Source organism: Archocentrus centrarchus, chromosome 17 (assembly GCF_007364275.1).
Source record: "Archocentrus centrarchus isolate MPI-CPG fArcCen1 chromosome 17, fArcCen1, whole genome shotgun sequence".
NCBI classification, from domain to species: domain Eukaryota; kingdom Metazoa; phylum Chordata; class Actinopteri; order Cichliformes; family Cichlidae; genus Archocentrus; species Archocentrus centrarchus.
This window is the reverse complement of record NC_044362.1, coordinates 2,902,018-2,922,273: the sequence shown is the minus strand read 5'-3', so window position 1 is coordinate 2,922,273 and position 20,256 is coordinate 2,902,018. Positions and strand designations below refer to the sequence as shown.

At 44.3% G+C, this 20,256-nt stretch overlaps 1 protein-coding gene across 7 annotated transcripts in view; it reads right to left on the bottom strand.

Moving 5' to 3' along the window:
• LOC115795936 (ADAMTS-like protein 2) overlaps positions 1–10,151 on the bottom strand; it is a 50,630-nt gene extending 40,479 nt beyond the window's left edge. For 6 of the 7 annotated variants that reach the window (XM_030752081.1, XM_030752083.1, XM_030752082.1 and 3 more), the window contains exon 1: positions 10,000–10,151. In XM_030752081.1, coding sequence (XP_030607941.1) covers positions 10,000–10,092 — 93 coding nt within the window. In that variant the 5' untranslated portion in view covers positions 10,093–10,151. The remainder of the gene's footprint in view (positions 1–9,999) is intronic. The other variant, XM_030752088.1, reaches the window with a different exon arrangement.
• Between the last annotated feature and the right edge of the window lie 10,105 nt (positions 10,152–20,256).

Here is a 20,256-nt window from a genome sequence, read left to right as displayed (position 1 = left end):
GTGTTTTAATTTTTAAAAAAAGAAAAAAAAAGTGAAGTTTGGAACCACACACAGCTCTCACTCTCTACTGAAGAACTTGTACTCCTCCTTGACTGAACAGGGAGAACGCTGTTGACCATTTGGAACTCAAAGCAACAGTTTTCTTTCACGGCTTCTTCAGGGAAGGAGGGAACAGAGAGCGCAGGGCACGGATCTCCGTGAGTGTCATCTGCTGAGCCTTTGGCAGCCACCACAGTTCCTACAGCAACTTCTGCTTTTTTCCCTGTGGAGAGTGAGATGCATGACTCGACACAGCAGCGGGTGTAGCAGCAACAGCGGATACAAACTTTTTGCCCTAACTCCTTTGTCTCTGCAGACCCCGGCAGTAAGACACCTGCTGCTCAGGTGGCTGGGAAGTAGTATTCTTTAGGTCATTAGCCTGCTACATAGTGGTTACTGTCTCCCCAAACAACTCCCAAACCTGTGATAGCTCGTATGGGGAATTCATATTGACCTCCTTATCCTGGTCAGGCAGGCTGCAGAGACTGAGCTACTGTGATCTTTCCCCTACTGCAGCCAGGCCCACGATGTGGCCACGGCACTGCACTGCACCCCTAGAGACCCAGAGAATAAGATCCATCACAATATAGATCCCCTCCCAAACCGTAGGACTGGTTGAACCTTCATCCAGCAGGTGGTCCATGTCTTGAAACAGCTCAGCCTAGTAGGCTGAGAGCAGGGTGCACACATTAAGATTTTTTATGGACCAAGTTGCCAAGTTATAAACCTTTTGGTACATGAAGGCTGTGAAATGCTCCGTTTTACCTGGGAGGGTGAGCCCTGCCGATGTGAGTGTGGAACACTGATTTGGGTGGAGATGACATGCCACGCAATATTTCCCCTTCATATAGATTTCTCCCCTCACCCTTGTCATCCTGCGCTGCAGGCCAGCTAATGGACAGCCTGGTTGCTGCACGCTTACATATCTCATGTAGATCGACTTCATGGGTGGATGGCGAGGGATGAGTTTCCCACTAATGGTGCTGCCAGGCTGCGATGCCAGGCTGCGATGCCTGGGCAGGAGGGAGATTGGCATCCTCCTCCTCATCATTAGCATCTCAGAGAATATCCTACTCTTCTCTGCGGTTCTTTTCTGAGTTGAGGAACTGGTTGAAGAGAGGAGGAAATTCAGCCTCCGGGTCTGTGACCATGTCCCCCTAGCAAGCAGCAGCTGAGCTGGATTTGCCGCTGGGCTTCTCCAATGTGTCGGAAAGACAAGGATCAGCTTTTGAGACTGCTGACACTCTGCTGGGCATTACGTGGCAGTGTTTGCAGGAGTCGGGGTCTGCCTGCGTGAGCTTGGTGCATGTGAAGCAGAGGGGATGGGGGTCTTTCCCTGAGATAGTCAACTTACAAGCAGCTGAGCAAGGGTGGGACACGATGTCCTTAACCTTGCAGCCACTAGCGTTCCCCTGAGAGGATCCAGTGGTAGCAATAATCACTTGTGCTAGTGACATGCTAATTTAATGACACGTGGATATGCAACAATACAACAACTGCTACTAGAAGAATATATTCTCATGACAAAAATATATATAATTACAATCTGATAAGTGATTCCTGAAACCACAAAAAAAAAAACCACGTTCATGGACTAGCTTGATGGCTGCATCAATGAAGAGTTAAGTGGATAATCGTAGTCCAGGACCGCTGAGGAGCTCTTTTGATCTTCACAGGGAAAAAAGTTAGTGGAGCTTTCATGATTGGTCACAGCAAAGGGCACATCCCAGTGAGGTTTGAAAGAGAACCAAGCACCAAGGTATGCAGACTGCTTCTACAATCATTAGTGAAAGAATGGGTCGCTCTCAGGAGCTCAGTCAGTTCCAGCATGGTACCGTGATAGGATGACACCTGTTGTGAAATTTTCTCACTACTAAATATTCCACAGTCAGCTGTTAGTGGGATTATAACTGAATGGAAGTGATTGGGAATGACAGCAACTCAGCCACAAAGTGATAGGTCACATAAAATCACAGAGTGGGGTCAGTGGATGCTGAGGCACATAGTACACAGAGGTCACTCACTTTCTGCAGTCAATCACTACAGACCTCCAAACTTCATGTGGCCTTTAGATTAACTCAAGAACAGTGTGTAGAGAGCTTCGGCCCCTTAGTTCCAGTGAAAAGAACTCTTAATGCTTTGTGGTAATTGTTTGTTGCAACATGACCAGCGCACAAAACAAGTCCATAAAAACATAGATGAACGAGTTTGGTGTGGAAGAACTTGAACGGCCTGCACAGAGTCCTGACCTCAACCTGGCAGAACACCCTTGAATTAGAGCAGAGACTGTGAGCCAGGCCTTCTCGTCCAACATCAGTGTCTGACCTCACAAATGTGCTTCTGGAAGAATGGCCAAAAACTCCCATACCCCGTGGAAAGCCTTCAAAGAAGAGTTAAAGCTGTTATAGATGCAACGGGTGGGCTGGGTGCAGCTTACCACCAACCAGGGACATCTACACCACCAGATGGAGGGAAAGAGCTGCCTACATCCTCCATGACCCCACCCACCCAGCACCAGGACTTTTCACCCCACTCTGGTCCAGAAGGAGGCTGCGCTGCATCTGGACAAAAACATCTAGACTGAAAAATAGCGTCGACCCAGATGTGGTCAGACTGCTGAACCATTCCATCCCCCATATACTGACTATGGACCCCATACACTTCACTTCGCATTAGGGGGTATCCCCTAATGCTTTACACTCACACACTACCATATGTCTACACTGCACAACTTTAAGAACACTTTAAGACCTATACTGTCACTTAAAAATTCTGCTATTCTGATATTCCATTATCCTGCTATTCTGCTGTTCTTCTGTTATTGCCACTGCACCTTAAAACCATTTCAAGTTGTTGCTATTATAGTACAATGATGCTGTACCATTTTAGTTTTAGTTTAGTGTATTCTTATTCTATTTTACTCATTTAAATTCTATTTTATTTAGACCTGAGAAACTGTATTTCATTCACATTATGTCTCACAGTCTGAATGACAATAAAGCTGAGTCTGAGTCTATAGGTGAATACATTTTCCAGCTCAAGAGAATGGGCTGGACTGGAAAAGGTGTATTGGGAGTCTACATGGATGGTGCTAAAGCTATGACAGGTCACTACAGTGGAGTAGCAGCCCTAATTCATGAGCTGACACCTGAAATATGATGGACTCACTGCAGCATCCATTCAGAAGATGCCTAAAAAACTAAAGTCTGTACTAGACTCTGGTGTGAAAACTGGGAACTTCATAGAAACCATTCTCATCTATTGCTCTGTGATAAGATGGGCATGTGCAACTTCTGCTCCATGTATAAATAAGATAGTCCACATGTCCTTACAGGACAAAAGCTTCCCCTTATCAGATGTTTTTGAAGACACTGTGTGGCTCAGTAAGCTGGCATACTTGGACATTTTCTCTCCTTTAAACAAGCTAAATTTGTGACTACAGGGACTCTCCATCAATGATTTTGATGCGAGTTATTCAAAATCAAGGTCAAAACAGATGACATTTCAGCTTTCCCAAATTGAGAGTTTGTCAGCAACCTGACCCTTGCCAGTGGAGTCAAGGACAATACTGTTTGCGCACCTTGTCTCTCTCAGACAACAATTCAGCGAATATTTCCCAGCCACAGCAGCCACAGCAAACATTGTTGGACTTTTGGATCCAGCTATGTAGCAAACATCAGAGAGGGTCATCCGCTTTCTTCTTCCATTTGCAACCACATATCTGTGCAAGAAAGGCTTCTCTTCACCCGCCTTCATAAAGACTAAGTACAGAAGCAGGTTGGATACTGAATCAAATCTGACACTGACCTCAGCTGACCCAGACATCACAGAACTGTGTTAAACACATCCTTGTCAGTAGATATGTAGGCTAAGTTGCCAATAATCACCAAATTTTGACATTCGTATTTTGATTGTTGGCCTAGAGCTGTTACTGTTACTATCAAATGCAGTGTGGCTGAATAGTGTGCTATCTTTAATGTAAGACAGGTAACATCCTCACTTGATTAGACAATTGGACTGCAACCCAATAATGAGGAAGCCACAATCCTGGTTGCATCCGGACAGGCATCTGGTGTAAAATCTTGGCCAAATCAAACACGTGGATCATATAGAATGAGATTTCCATATTGGATCCATTGGGGCTCAGGTTAAGAGAAGCCACCTCCAGTGCTGCTGCCCAACAGGGTGCTGGTAGAAACTGTGCTACTCTTGGCTGAAGACAAAGGAAGAGGAAAAGGGGAAGGTGTTTTAGGAGGCAGTGAAAAAGAAGGAAAAACAGGAGTTTAAAGGTAAGAGTAGGGACTCTAAATGTAGGGAGCATGACTGAAAAAGGGAGCGAATTGGCTGATGTGATCAAGAGAAGGAAGGGAGATAAATTGTATGTGCAGGAGACCAAGTAGAAGGGAAGCAAGGCCAGGAACACTGGAAGTGGATTCAAGCTGTTTTATCATGGTGTTGATAGGAAGAGAAATTGAATAGGGGTAAACTTGAAGGAAAAGTATGTGAACGGTGTTGTGGAGGTGACGAGAGTGTCAGACAGGATCACGTCAGTCCATATGGCCCACAGGTTGGATGCCAGTTGGATGAGAAAGAGGAATTCTGGAGTAAGTTGGATACAGTAGGAGTTGAGTTGAGACAGGCTCTGCATGGTAGGGAATAACCAGATGACCGCAATGCTAAAGGAAACTGCAAAGAATGTGTTTGGTGTTTCCTCTTAACAGAGGAAAGAGAATAAGGAGACTTGGTGGTGGAATAAGGAAGTACAGGAAAGTATTCAAAGGAAAAGTTTGGCAAAGAAAAAGTGGGAAAAACAGGGAGATGAGAAAAGTAAAGACTACTGGGAGGCTAGGCTTACAGCAAGGAGAGATGTGGCAAAGGAGAAGGCTTATAGTGAGTTGTATGTGAGGCTGGACAGTAAGGAAGGAGGAAAGGAGTTGTATCAAGCTGGAAAGGATGAGCAGCAGGAGCAGCAAGCATAGAGATGGAATTGTGCAAACAAGTGAAAAGAGTATGTTAAGAAGATGAAACAAGTACTGTGAAGAGCTGATTAATGTAGAAAATGAGAGAAAGAGGAGGACAGGTGGATGACAGGAAGTGCAGAGAATTAGTAAGAAGGAATGAGGGCCGCTATGAAGAGGATGAAGAATGGAAATGTGGTTAGTCCAGATGACATATCCATGGGGGGATGGAGATGTCTAGGACAGAGGGCAGTGGACTTTATGACCACATTGCTTGACACAATTGTCAAGCAATGACACAATTCTGGAGAGTGAGGATGCCTGAGGAAGGGAGAAGAAGTGTACTGGTTCTTGTTCCCTTCTTGTTTGTGGTGGTGATGGGACACGTTGATAGATGAGGTCAGGCAGGCGTCTCCATGGGCTATGATGTTCACATTGTGACCTGTAGTGTGAGTAGTGAGCAGGTGGAAGAGACCCTGGAGAGGTGGAGATATACACCGGAGAGAAGAGGAATGAAAGTCAGTAGAAGCAAGACAGAATATGTGTGTTTGAATGATAGGGAGGCAGGTGGAAAGGTGAACATGCAAGAAACAGACAGTGAAGGTAAGATGGTAAATGGACTGGTTCTTATATGGCGCTTTTCTACTCTACTTTGAGCACTATATACAACATGCCTCCTTCACACCCATTCATACAAGCACTGCTTTCTACAGCTAAGTGCTTTCTATCTAACATTCACACTCCAACGGTTACATCGGAGAGCAACTTGGGGTTCAGCATCTTGCCCAAGGACACTTTGGCATGCAGAATGAAAAGCCAGGGATTGAACGACCAACCTTCTGATTAGTAGGTGACCTGCTCTACCTCCTGAGCTACAGCCACCCCAGATGATCAACTGTCCAAAGCAACAGACTGTGTACAAGAGAGGTGAAGAAGAGAGTCCAGACAGGGTGGAGCAGGTGGAGACAAGTGTCGAGGTGATTCAAAAGGGTTAGCAACAAGAGTGAAAGGGAAGGGCTACAAGATGGTAGAGAGACCTGCTTTGATGTATGTAAGATCTTCACTGGGCATGATCAGGATGGACAGGACTAGAAATTAATGTATCAAAGGGAGAGCTTAGGTTGAGATGGTTTGGACATGTGCAGAGGTGGGATAGGGAATATACTGGACAACGGATACTGAATATGGAGCAGCCAGACAGCAGGAAAAGAGGAAGACCTCAGAGGAGGTTCATGGATATAGTGAAGGAGGACATGCAGAAGGTTGGTGTGACAGAAGAGGATACTACAGATAGAGTGAATTGGAGACAGTGTGCTGTGGTGATCCCTAAGAGGAGCAGCTGAAAGAAGATGGATTGGACTGCACTGAACTGCAGTATTCCTATGGCAATACAGTTGATAGCACCCTTTGCTGTGACTGTTTTATTTCAGTGAAGTTGTTAATAACCTCACTTGCTGAGTGTTTCATTGCAGTACACTTGTTGCCATTATTGAAAGTGTTTAAGTGTTTAAATGCAGTGCAGTTCATTTGTCACTTGATGGTGTTTCAGTCAAGTACAGTTGTGGCTGTTCGTGGCAGTCAATAATAAATAACAATAAACTTCCCTCATGTGTAAATTATGTATGTAGTTCAATAGGCCTATGCTACAGTAATTCAATGTTGGTCATAATGGTGATACTTGAAAAGCCAAATATTTCCTGAGGTGGTACTCTTAATGAAAAGTTTGAGAACCACTGGCCTAATGGAACCATAATTAACAAAGGATTTCAAACTCCATATAGGTTTGTTTCTGCAACCTTAGACTGATCCCCAAAACCCCACACTGAGCTATAAGAGGAGACTCAAGAGGACTGGCGTGCGTCAGGAGGTTGCGGTTACCTTCAAGTTTTAGTTAGGTGGTGTTCTTTAACCAACCAATAAAACACACTCAAAGTCCCACTGCTGTGTTGTTTCAACAGGGTCCTAAACAAGCCCACACAAGCACCTAATACTGTCAGATTACCCTCTGGCTAATTCAGCTCATAAACACTGCTTATAATTTGTGTGGTTTGTGAGCTGAAAAAAACAAAAGAAAAAAAACAGCAATAGTTGCTTACTATCTAAACTACAGCAATCAGTGTTTCTTAGATGACTGCATATCAGGTGACAAAGTCTCAACCTTATGTTTGGTGGGACAACACACTTCTGTAGCACTGTGCTTATCCATAGTTTAGTGATTAAATGAATGGCTTCAGCTCACCAGATTAGAAACATCCTTTGTGAAAAGCTTCTCAAGCCCAGGTTTGGAGTTTGAGGTCTGATTAAGGTGCAATACAGCAACAAAAACGGCTACGATAACATGCACTATGTTACTTTAAAAGTGAATTCAACAATAAGGTGCATTGTAAGCCTACAGACAGACAGCCAATTCTGTGTGATTACATTTATAACAAAAACAAAACAAAACAGCAGATGAAACAATTTAATTTGGAAGAATGGTGTTCTATTCCTCCGGCAGTGTTCCAGAGACTTTGAGGATCAATGCCAAAGTCCACTGAAGTTGTTCTGTAAGCCCATAGTGGTTCAGCACTGGGGCATCCACACAAAAAGCAACTAGCAGCAACGTGGTGACCAGAGACCATAGAAAGGCAATAACGTTTAGTGATTTTGAGCAAGAACAGGCAAAATAAAAAATTGCAGGTTCTGAGTTAATCTTTTCACAACTTTGAGGTAAGCAAATGAAACCACTGTAACATAATGAACATAATAGAAAACAACCTTAACTTGGATATGATGCCGGATAAATGTTGCATAGCTATGTTACAGCTAGCTGTCTGCCCTCATGTTAGTTACTATACTGTAAATATTTGTTATATCTTTGCTTTAGAATATGAGTAGCCATCTACCTGTCACTTACCTTATATGCTACCACGGACAAATTACTTGATACCCCATGCAGACGCTAGCTAGTTAACCTTAGCTTGCATGCTTGCCAACTAATAATTATGCTAATAAAATACTTCTTTCCTTATGAGGAATTTGTGTTGGAGTCTATGTTGTGCATGGATTTTTAATGGAATTATATTGCAAATATGTATTGCTGTGCGACACAGGTCATCCAAGAAGTTCATCCCTTGGTTTTGGTGAGTATATTTCATGCATTTTATTATTCTGTTCCTTACCACCCATACAGTTTACAGATGTAGCTTGCTAACCAAGCTTAAAACATTGCACTCCACCCTCTCATCCAAATATGAAAGTATAGAGTGACCAGTATAACAGATGGATAAAGTTTTCACATGAGTGAAGTGTCTTAAGCCCGCATCCTTTTTAACCTCTGGTTATGGAGAATTCAATGGGGAAAAGATTTCTCACACCTCCCTTCATCTATGACCTTAGTAAACACGGCATTAGTTACAGTTGTTAGGACTGGGGCAGGCTGGGATGGTGTTCCTGTTTTTCTTGGCTTTTCTTGGTGTTCAGGTGGAGATGTGGGAGGACTGCTTTTCCCAGGTTGGCTGTTGCACACTTGCAGTCCATTATCATCATCATAAAAACTGTGTATTTAAGTACTGGCTGTGGATATGATGGCCGCAGTCGATCCCCCTGTCCACTACGGGTGTAAATTGGCTTCCTAGTTTGTAGTTTGCGTTCCTCAGTGTCTCGTTTTGTAAATGCTCTCTCATTTGCTTCCTAATTAATGGCCAGGTTTACTTGTCACTACAGTCAGATCCTCACTGTGTAACTATCCAAGCCTGAGAATAATCTGTGCATATCAGTACTTACCTGCAACCCACCTGCCTGACCACTCTCCACCACTAAGTCCATGCCTCTCATGGAACTCAGCCTGCCGCCCCCTCAACCATCCACTGTCACCTCTCAAGTAAGAATGCTCCTCAGCCACACTCTAAGCTTTTGCCTTTGCCTCCTCGCCTGTCATCACTCATACTCTTTCCTCTTCCAGACCCCTCCACCACCCTTTGCTATTAAACCTGTTCATTGTAAACAGTCCCATTTGTATAAATAAACATTTGAAGCTTCACGTCAGTCGTTTGAGTCTGCTTTCTGAATCCAGCCATTACCAAACTATGACAACCCCAGTACCTACATGTCCAACTTAACTCTCAACAGGTACAGCAAAGAAAAGTACTTTCTAAAACTCGGGCTGAAAGAAACATTCATTACTCATGCAGTCATCTCAGACAACATAAAGCGAGAGCGTTGAGTTAAAAGACCAAATAAATAACACTTTGAGATATGCATTTGCAAGTTTGAATTAGAAAGCAGTATTGGAAGTTCAAGAAAGCTGATGTTTTCAGGCACACCATCATAAACAAGCAGGACAGCTGAATAGGGGGAAGTAGCACAACAGTCCAAACACTGAACCGCCCGAAACTATTTTAATCCGGCTTCAAACATAAAGCACACATCATAACAGGGCATGCTCACTCAGTGTGGCATGTTTTAAGGGGTATGACAGTCGCTATTCTGGAAGACCTTCAATATCTAGTGTTGTAACTGGTGTGTTAAAATGGTACACCAAACACCATTACTCATTTACATCACAAGTTATTTCACTGCTGCCAGTTTGCCGTCTTATGTGAACATGTTTTAGCAGTTTTAAGGGTCTTTACCGTTCATTCAGCGGTGCAGCATGCATTCATGCATCCCACAAAAAGGAGACATCTACTTTTCTAGGAGGTTCGCCATGGGGAACAGTGACTTTCCCGTATTTGGTAAGAGTTATCTTCCCATCTGCTTGTATGGTCGTTCGCAGCCCGAGAAGCTCGAAAGACTCAATTTTAAGTGAGACACCTCGTTGCTGTGTTAAACATGAAGCGAACTGGAGGATGGCGTCAGTTACAGATTCAAGGTGAAAACTGTACCATAAGCAAGGCTTAATAAAAGTGACACAATTATGAAGTTACTTTCCACATGAGCAAATTACCGAGACCCGCTTCACAACTTCTAAACAGATACAGCACTGTGAGGTGAACGAGCGGCTTCAACGCGAGCTCTTTACCTTAACCGGCCAGTTGTCCGTTAGCGGGAAAAACGGGACGAGAAGCAGGAGAAAGGAGCAAACGGGGAGAGCTAAGACTCCGTTGCAGAACATGGTTCATTCATGTCACGGACCGACAACAACTCCCCTCCCCTTTACCTCCGGACCCTACTCACTCCTCTGTCCTTTCTGCACCAGTTCGACCCTCCGCCCCGCCCCCCTCCAATAGCTACGCCCTCTGGGCTCACGCGCACGCGTACACATGCACAGTTCTCTGCCCGGCCCCTCCCCTATAGCCGAATTCTTAGGGCTTAGGGGGGCGCAGGGGCGTTTCCAAGAAGTTTAAAGTTGGGGTGGCACAGGGAATCCCAAAAGCAAGGAAATCTGAATATTTGATTAGAAATAAATACAGTGTAGAGAACTGTTCCAGAGAACCATGAGTACAGCTTTCAGGGTGTTCTGCAGCTATTTGCTCAGATACACAGTACATATATGAAAAGTGCACAGTCTAAACAGCAAGTATTTTTACTCTTTATTTAACACGTAATCCTACTGGTGTCGTGGTACAAAAGCATATATACTTAAAGGAACTTAAGTAAAACTCTTTATGTAAAATCAAATAAATTACTCCATCATAATTATGGATTTAATAATGTGTATATTGCTTTAATGTTTTAAGGCAAGGTAGCTGTAATAATATGGTAAATGGGCTGATTCTTATATGGTACTTTTCTGCTCTAGTTGAGCACTCAAAGTGCTTTATACAATATGTCTGCATTCACCCAAGCAATTTTTTTCTACATAAAAGTGCTTCCTATACAACATCGGCACACACAGTCACACTCTGCAGTCTATCCCAGCTGCCACGGGGCAGGAGGTGGAGTACACTCCAAACAAGTTGCCAGTCTTCATTAAAACATAGTCATATAAAAATAATGCTAAAACAAAAATTTTATTAGCATACTATAGATAGGAACATAGCTCCCATACAGGCAAACTGAGATGTCTTTTTGACCTGAAAATAAGCCATTTTCAACAGCCTAAATTACAGCACTAATGTGTTCTAGTGGCAGTAATTTAAAACTACATTCCAGTAGATGGATGGCTTAGGTACAACCTGAATCAATGCAAGGCTCTGATCTATTGCTGAGTCTAAAGCAGGCAGAAATGGGCATCCATATGAGTGTGTTTCTGTCTCAGGTTGTGTATTTCTCACGAGTTCTTTGAGATAATAAAGATGTAAAAATACCTCCTCCTGACAACAAACCCCCAGCGTCCCTAAAGTAGTACTCTAATTTCTTATATAGCTTCTCATTATCATATTGCCTTCACCTAAATTTGCTTGATGGATCAGCTCATACCCACACCTGAAAATATGAAAGAAACAATTTTTCCTTTTTTGTGGTAGCTGTGAATACTTAGAACCTGAATTAGGTGATGAGTAGAACCTAAAGATTGTTATTTAATATTTCATGTTTATGAGTTTTTCATATTTATGGTTGATATTTCGTAACTGTGACTTGCTGTGTCAAAATGATGTTTGAATGTCTTATTGTAATGAGGCTGTAGTTACTAGGAGAAATTGTGATTATGGAATACTTTCTGTTGTATTAGGTTACATGTTTTAACAGAATGAAGCTTCCTCATTATCTCCTCCACCAAGGAGGTGGTGTTTTTGGTAGTGTTTGCATGTATGCGGGCCTGCGTGCATGTCATTCTATCTGTAAACTCGATATCTGTAAGCTCAGTCGCATGAATTCTGATAAAACTTTTTAGGGGTGTAGAGTGGGGTCATGTTAGCAATCCATTACCATTTGGCTTACATCCAACAAGGTCTTCTAGGTCAACGTAATGATTTATCTATACATCCATCCATCCATTTTCTTCAGAGCCAGTTTGCAGGGGAAGCAGCCTAAACACAGAAACCCAGACCTCCCTCTCCCCAACCACCTCCTCCAGCTTATCCAGGGGAACACCGAGGCATTCCCAGGCCAGCCAAGAGATATACTCTCTCCAGCATTGCCTGGGAATGCCCTGGGGCCTCCTCCCAGGAGGACATGCCCGGAACACTTCACACAAGAGGCACCCAGGAGGCATCCTAGTCAGATGGCCAAACCACCTCAACTGGCTCCTTTCAATGTGCCTATCTCTAAGGCAGAGGCCAGTCACCCTTTAAAGAAAGCTTATTTCTGACACTTGCATCCATGATGTCATTCTTTCAGTCACCACCCAAAGCTCGTGGCGAGGGCAGGGACATAGATCAACCACTGAAAACTTCAGTTTTACAGTCTCTTCACCATAGTGCAGCATCCGCATCACTGCGGTTGCAGCTCTCCCTCCCCATCTTCTCTCACTTGTAACCAAGACTCTGAGATATTTAAACTCCTCCACTTGGGGCAGCAACTCATCCCTGAGCTGGAGTGGGCTTCCACCACTTGGCTACGCCTAGAAATTCTGTCCGTAAAAATTATGAACAGAATCGGTGACAAAGGGCAGCCCTGTTGAAGTCCAAAACCCACAGAAAATGAGTCCAACTTATTGCCAGCAATGTGGACCAAGCTCTCGCTGCAGTTGGACAGAGACTGAATGGCCCATAAAAACAGGTCAGACACCCCCACCCCCACCCCCCAACAGGATATCCTGAGATTTGTGGTCAAATGCCTTCTCCCAGTCCACAAAACACATAAAGACTGGATGCGCACACTTGAATATCCTCAAGAGGATAAAGAGCTGGTCCAGTGTTCTGCGATCAGGATGAAAACCTAATTGTTCCTCCTGAAGGTTCAACTAACAAGTGAATTTCCTTTCCAGCACCCTGGCCTAGACCTTCCTGGAGAGGCTGAGGAGTGTGATAGGGAGCACACCATCCAATCCCGCTTCTTCAAAACAGGAACCACCACCCCAGATCTCCACATGACGTTACAGAGGTGTGTCAACCAAGACAGCCCTGTCAATTGCCTATGTGAGCGTTGAAGCGTTGCAGCCAAATATCGCGTCACATTTGACCTCTGATCTCACTTTTACATTTCACAGCTGCTTTTTTTTTTCAAGTTGACCCCAAAATGTGTTATCTTTAAAGAAAGTCTTTATCAAAACAAAGAGAATGAGCTGCCTAGTTAGAAATATATTGTAGTATAATATTATGTAATAAGCTCAAGTTATTGATGTCCTGTTATTTGCAAATCAATACCTATTATCCACGACCTGCTCCTACATAATGTTTGTGTAATCAAAGTAAACATCTGCCATCCTGCCCTTATTACAACCTCCTTAAAGGACATTTAAAAAGAACAAAGAAAACAAAATGAATATATGCAAAATACAACACTATTCCCTTAAAAGTAACTACTACCCAGAGAGTGAGCTGCCTTGGTGGAGGTTTGCGCTCTTGGAGTGCTTCTTGTGATGACTTTTTAAAAAACTGACAGAAAAGAAATGTACTGGCAGGATTGGCACAAACCCACAACTTATTTTCAAGCTGTGAATATTTAACCTTTAAATCTGATTTAGAAGCTTAGTATTTAGAACCTGAATAAGTAAATGAAGGCTCGGATCTGTGATTTTGAAAGGAAAGACAGAAAATAATCTAAGTTAATTTCTCCTACTTGGGACAAAAAACAAGCGACCCAATAAAAAAAAATCTTCTTGTAATTATTATTTAATGTCTCATATTTATGAAGGAGTTTTTTCATAATTATGATTTACTATATCTGTCATGATCGTGGGCCTTTTGCCCAGTGTTTTTGTTCTTTGAGGTTCTGTCATTATTGAATTTCTTCTCTTGTGTCTCTGAGTTTGCCTGCAATTTAGATCCTTAGTTCATTATAGTTTTCTGAATCTGGTTCTTAGTTGTAGTCATTTGTATTTAATTCCTGTTTCCCTCTGTTCTTCTCATCATCCCCACATCCTTGTGTTCCAGTGTCTGTCTTGTCTCTCTGCATCCTTGCCTCGTGTGTTCTGTATTTAGTCTTGCTCTTGTTGTGCCTCATCTGTGTTTCTGTTTACCTGTTTACTTACACTTCCTGTTTTATTTTGGCAGTCCCTTGTCCTGTGTGCTTTCTGTTCAGTTTTCCTTCCCTTGTGTCATTAGTCTCATTTGTTTCACCTGTTCTCCCCTGCTGTCTCCATTCTCCCTAATCTCCCTAAACTTGTGTGTATTTAAACCCTCAGTTCTTCGTTGTGTTGTTGTCTATGTCTCCCACAAGCTGTGTGTGTCTTTTTTCTGAGTTTTCCTTTTTTTATCCAAGGTTTTGTATTACAGACTTCATTCCTGCCCTGGCATACGGATTTTGTATTCTTGCACTTGAACTCTGTGTGCCACACAGCCGGCACGTGACAATATCATAACTTAGTATCTAATTATGACTTCAAAGCATTAGTGAAGGTTACAAATGATCTTCTTACAGCCTCTGACAGTGGACTCTCTGTGCTTGTCCTGCTAGACCTCAATGCAGTGTCCGATACTGTTGACCATAACATTTTATTACAGAGATTAGATGTCACAGGCATGTCACAGGTATTAAAGGTACTGCACTGCAGTGGTTTGAATCATATTTATCTAATAGACTCCAATTTGTTCATGTAAATGGGGAGTCTTCTTCACACATTAAAGTTAATTATGGAGTTCCACAGGGTTCTGTGCTAGGACCAATTCTGTTTACACTGAGCTTGCCTACATGAATGATCCAAGATGGCGCTGGTGAGGTCAGCAGCCGTTGTACCTGCTCCTACGCTTTGTTTGTATATATTAGGTTTAGCTCTAATTTTTGACTTTATAATTCCGCCTGCTCTGTGTCATATCACGTATGACAGACAGACTCTTTTTAATATCAGAATACAGCACTCTGGCTGTATTCTGACACCTTTTTCTCCCGACCCGACTTGGCCTCGGGAGATCCAGCGTTTCCAGTGGGCCAGCTCAAACAAAGGACCCAGGTCACGGACAAGGCCCCGAGGGAAAAGAGCCGGCGTAAGAGAGAGGCTGAGGCGCAGAGCGCACCAAACGCCACTGCCGAGCATCCTGTTGGCTAATGTCCAGTCACTGGATAACAAGCTGGACGAACTCAGGGCCAGGATACAGTTTCAGAGGGACATAAGGGACTGCAACATCATCTGTCTCACGGAGACATGGCTGACTCCCCTCATACCGGACCACGCCGTACAGCCGTCGGAGTTCTTCAGTGTTCATCGCACGGACAGAACGAGTGAGTCTGGAAAATCAAGAGGAGGAGGTGTGTGCCTAATGATGAATAACAAGAAGAAGAAGAAGAAGAAGAAGAAACAGCCTTTATTGTCCCACAGAGGGGAAATTTGGGTGTAACAGCAGCCGCAGTTATTATAAATATAATTAAAGATATAATAATTCACACTATTAAGAAAAGAATATATATAAAATCAACAAACAATATTAACCTTAATACTACTAATAATAATAACACTATATACAATGTGCATGATGTGCCGGACTATTTACAGTATATTATATATTATCCTACATTGTGTAGGCTATTGTGGTTTTTGTTGGGAGCAGTGATGGTTATAAAGTCTTACAGCTGCTGGGAGGAAGGATCTGCGGTAACGCTCCTTTGTGCATTTAGGATGCAGCAGTCTGTCACTGAAGGAGCTCTCCAGCTCAGCAACAGTTTCATGCATGGGATGGGAGACCTTGTCCATCAGTGATGTTATTTTGGTCATAGTCCTTCTGTCTCCCACCACCTGCACTGAGTCGAGAGGACATCCTAGGACAGAGCTGGCTTTCCTGATGAGCTTGTCTATCCTCTTCCTCTCAGCTGTAGACAAGCTGCTGCTCCAACATACTGCTGCATAGAAGATGGCTGATGCCACCACAGAGTCATAGAAGGTCTTCAGGAGTGTCCCCTGCACTCCAAAAGACCTCAGCCTTCTCAGCAGGTAGAGTCTGCTCTGACCCTTCCTGTAGAGTGCATCAGTGTTATGAGTCCAGTCCAGTTTATTGTTTAGGTGAACACCCAGGTACTTATAAGAGTCCACTATCTCAATGTCCACTCCCTGGATGTTCACCGGTGTCCGTGTGGTGGGTCTGCGCCTGCGGAAATCCACCACCAGCTCCTTGGTTTTAGCGGCGTTGATCAGGAGGTGGTTCCGCTGGCACCAGTCCACAAAGTCCTGAGTCCACTGTCTGTACTCTGAGTCATCCTCACCTGTGATGAGGCCAACTATGGCAGAGTCGTCAGAGAACTGGTGTGACAGTAGGAATGTTGTCCTTCTGAAACAATCATGTTCACCTAACCTGGAGCTCCTAACCCTGAAATGCCGTCCCCACTACCTGCCCCGCGAGTTCACTTCGGTCATCTTCAGCGCCGTCTATATTCCACCTCAGGCGGACACAAACACTGCACTATCCGAGCTACATGAGGCGATTTCCACCTGTCAGGCTAACCAGCGTGATGCGGCTCTCATCGTAGCCGAGGACTTTAACAGTGCAAACTTGAAAAAGCTGATACCGGAGTTGATTCAACACATCGACTGCCCCACCAGAGGAGAGAGGACCCTAGACCACTGCTACTCTCCATTCAAAGATGGCTACAAAGCAAAGCCTCTTCCGCCTTTTGGGAAGTCTGACCACACCTCTGTCTTTCTCATGCCGAAATACAAACAACGGCTCAGGCAGGAACCCCCTGCTGTGAGAGAAGTGACACGGTGGTCTGATCAAACAGAGGCCGCACTGCAGGGTGCGTTGGATTCAACCGACTGGGACATGTTTCGCAGCAGCGCGGGCGGAGACATCGAGGAGTTTACGGAAACTGTTGTGGGATTTATTGGGAAAGTTGTTGAAGACACTTCACTTAGGAGGACCATCAGGACTTTTCCCAACCAGAAGCCGTGGGTGGATAAATCTGTCCGCGACGCCCTGAGGTCCCGCACCGTTGCCTACAACTCCGGCCTCGCCTCTGGGAACATGGAGGACTACAAGGTTGCATCATACAACGTCCGCAGAGCGGTGAAAGAGGCTAAACATCGCTACGGCCGCAGACTGGAACAGCAACTACAACAGTCTGACCCCAGGGGACTGTGGCAGGGACTACGCACCATCACGGACTACAAAGCACCACACACACACCCGGTGAGTGCCGACGCTTCTCTGGCTGATGAACTCAACATCTTCTTTGCGCGCTTTGAGTCGGGAAGCCGACAGCCCGCTGCGCTCCCGGCCGGAGGGGCGGAGACACTCACTGTGACGGAGCGCGACGTGAGGAGGGCGTTTACACGTGTAAACACCAGGAAAGCGGCTGGACCAGACGGTATTAGTGGACGTGTCCTTAAGACCTGCGCTGACCAGCTGGCACCTGTGTTTACGCTGATATTCAACCTCTCACTGAAACTGTGTGTGATTCCCACCTGCTTTAAAAAGTCCATCATAGTCCCTGTCCCAAAGAAACCACACCCCAGCAGCCCCAATGACTTCAGGCCCATAGCACTCACCTCTGTGGTGATGAAGTGTTTTGAAAGACTCATCAAGACATTCATCACCTCCTCACTGCCCACCACCCTCGACCCACTACAGTTTGCATACCGGCCAGACAGATCCACAGATGACGCCATATCCTTCCTCCTCCACAAGACCCTTTCACACATAGACACTGGTAAGGGGAACTATGTGAGAGTGCTGTTTGTAGATTACAGCTCAGCATTCAACACCATAGTTCCCTCCAGGCTGGTCTCTAAGCTGCTGGACCTGGGCCTGGGCCATCCCTGTGCAGGTGGGTTCACAGCTTCCTGACCAGCAGACCACAGGTGGTACGAGTGGGTCACCTCACCTCATCCTCCCTCACCCTCAACACTGGATCCCCCCAAGGCTGTGTGCTCAGCCCTCTGCTGTACTCACTGTACACCCATGACTGCGAGGCCACGTCAGAGTCCAACGTCATCATCAAGTTTGCTGACGACACTGCTGTTGTGGGACTAATCTCTCACAATGAGGAGACAGCCTACAGGAGAGAGGTCTCCCGCCTGGAGAACTGGTGCCAGGAGAACCACCTCCTGCTCAACGTCAGCAAAACAAAGGAACTGATTGTGGACTTCAGCAGGAAGCAGCAGAGGGACTACCATCCACTTGTCATCAGTGGTGCTGAGGTGGAAAGAGTGGACACTTTCAAATACCTGGGAGTGACCATCTCACAGGACCTGTCCTGGACTCATCACATAAACATCACTGTGAAGAAGGCCAGACAGCGTCTCTACCTCCTCAGGCGGCTGAGAGACTTCAAGCTCCCACTCAAGGTGCTCAGGAACTTTTACACCTGCACCATCGAGAGCATCATGCGTGGGAGCATCACCACCTGGATGGGAAACTGCACCAAGCAGGACTTCATGGCCCTAAAAAGGGTGGTTCGTTCAGCTGAACGGACCATCAGAACCACCCTCCCCAACCTGCAGGACATTTACACCAAGCAGTGCAGGCTGAGGGCCATGAAGATCCTAAAACAGCCCAGCCACCCCGGACACTCTCTCTTCTCCCTGCTCCCATCAGGCCGGCGTTACCGCTGCCTGAGGGCTAAGACTGAAAGGTTGAAGAAGAGTTTTTACCCACAAGCCATCCGTCTGCTCAACTCTGAGCCCTAACTGGACCATTATTGCACAATGTAAATATTATAATTTATAAAAGTGTGTATAGTGTATAGTATATAGAGTATAGTGTATAGTGTGAATTACTTTTTTTATTTTTATTCTTCTTCTTCTTCTTATTTATATGTGTGTGTATATATGGTTGCAGGTACAAAATACATTTCACTGTGCATTGTACTGTGTATAACTGTGCATGTGACAAATAAACACTATCTTATCTTATCTTATCTTATCTTACATGTACACTATACATGCTTCCCTTAGCCAGTATTATTAGAAAGCATTGTACAAATTTTCATTGCTATCTTGAAGCCAGATGACACACAACAATTAGTAAAACTGCAGGAATGTCTTAAAGACAAAAAAGTCTGGATGACCTCTAATTTCCTGCTTCTAAATTCAGATAAAACTGACATTATCGTACTTGGACCCGCAGGCTTCAGAGGTATGGTGTCTAACCAGATACTCACTCTGGATGGCATTACTTTGGCCTCCAGTAACACTGTGAGAAATCTTGGAGTCATTTTTGACCAGGATATGTCCTTCAATGCACATATTAAACAAATATGTAGGACTTTTTTCTTGCATTTGTGTAATATTTCTAATATTTAAAAAACCGTGTCTGAGAGTGATGCTGAAAAACTAGATCATATTACTTATCAGGCTGTCCTAAAAGCTCCCTGAAAAGCCTTCAGCTGATCCAAAATGCTGCAGCTAGAGTACTGACAGGGACTAGAAAGAGAGAGCAGATTTCTCCCATATTGGCTTCTCTTCATTGGCTCCCTGTTAAATCTAGAATAGAATTTAAAGTCCTTCTTCTCACCTACAAGGTCTTGAATAATCAGGAGTGTTTCTTTTCATCCACCTCTTTTTACTCTGTTTATACTCTGCATTTAATCATTTGCTATTATTAATCTCTGGCTCTCTCTCACAGCATGTTTATTGTCCTGTCTCTCTCCCCTCGGTCCCAACCAGCAGATGACCCCCCCTCCCTGAGCCTGGTTCTGCCGGAAGTTTCTTCCTGTTAAAAGGATGTTTTTCCTTCCCACTGTCGCCAAGTGCTGCTCATAAGGGGTCATAAGGGTTGCCGGTACTATGACAAACACACACACAGACACACATATATATATATCCTGCTTGGATAAGGCATAAATTAGAAGTTGACAATGTGGAATATATTTTTGTTGTTAAGTAACTGAGACGTTTGCACACTTAACACAACTGATGACCACCTCCATACATTCTGGCTCTGTCCACCAATACAAAACTTCTGGACAGAAATAACCACCAAACTTTCTCAAACCTCAGTCCTCTTGGCATCCACTGTATTTTGGAGAAGAATGCGCTCTCATGTAGCGTAAATGAAATCTCTGGTCATAAGCAGTGTTTTTGAGCTGTGCTGTGTTGTGGAAATTGAGCAGAATTACATGAAGGACAATTAGTTAATCTCTACTTGCTTTTAGTTTAGATAGTTTGTAACAACCAGACCGACATTAAACATAGCGTTGAACGTTTTAACCTGTTAACTGGCCGAACCAAAATCACCTGAAAAAACTTCGGCCTCTGGTTATTGTTGACTCTGGAAAACCCCTGTCTTTGCCCATTAACTGGCCGTGTCCTGTCCTCCGGGATGTAGTGCTTTTTATATGAAAGGCTAGACCCTCCCATTTTGAT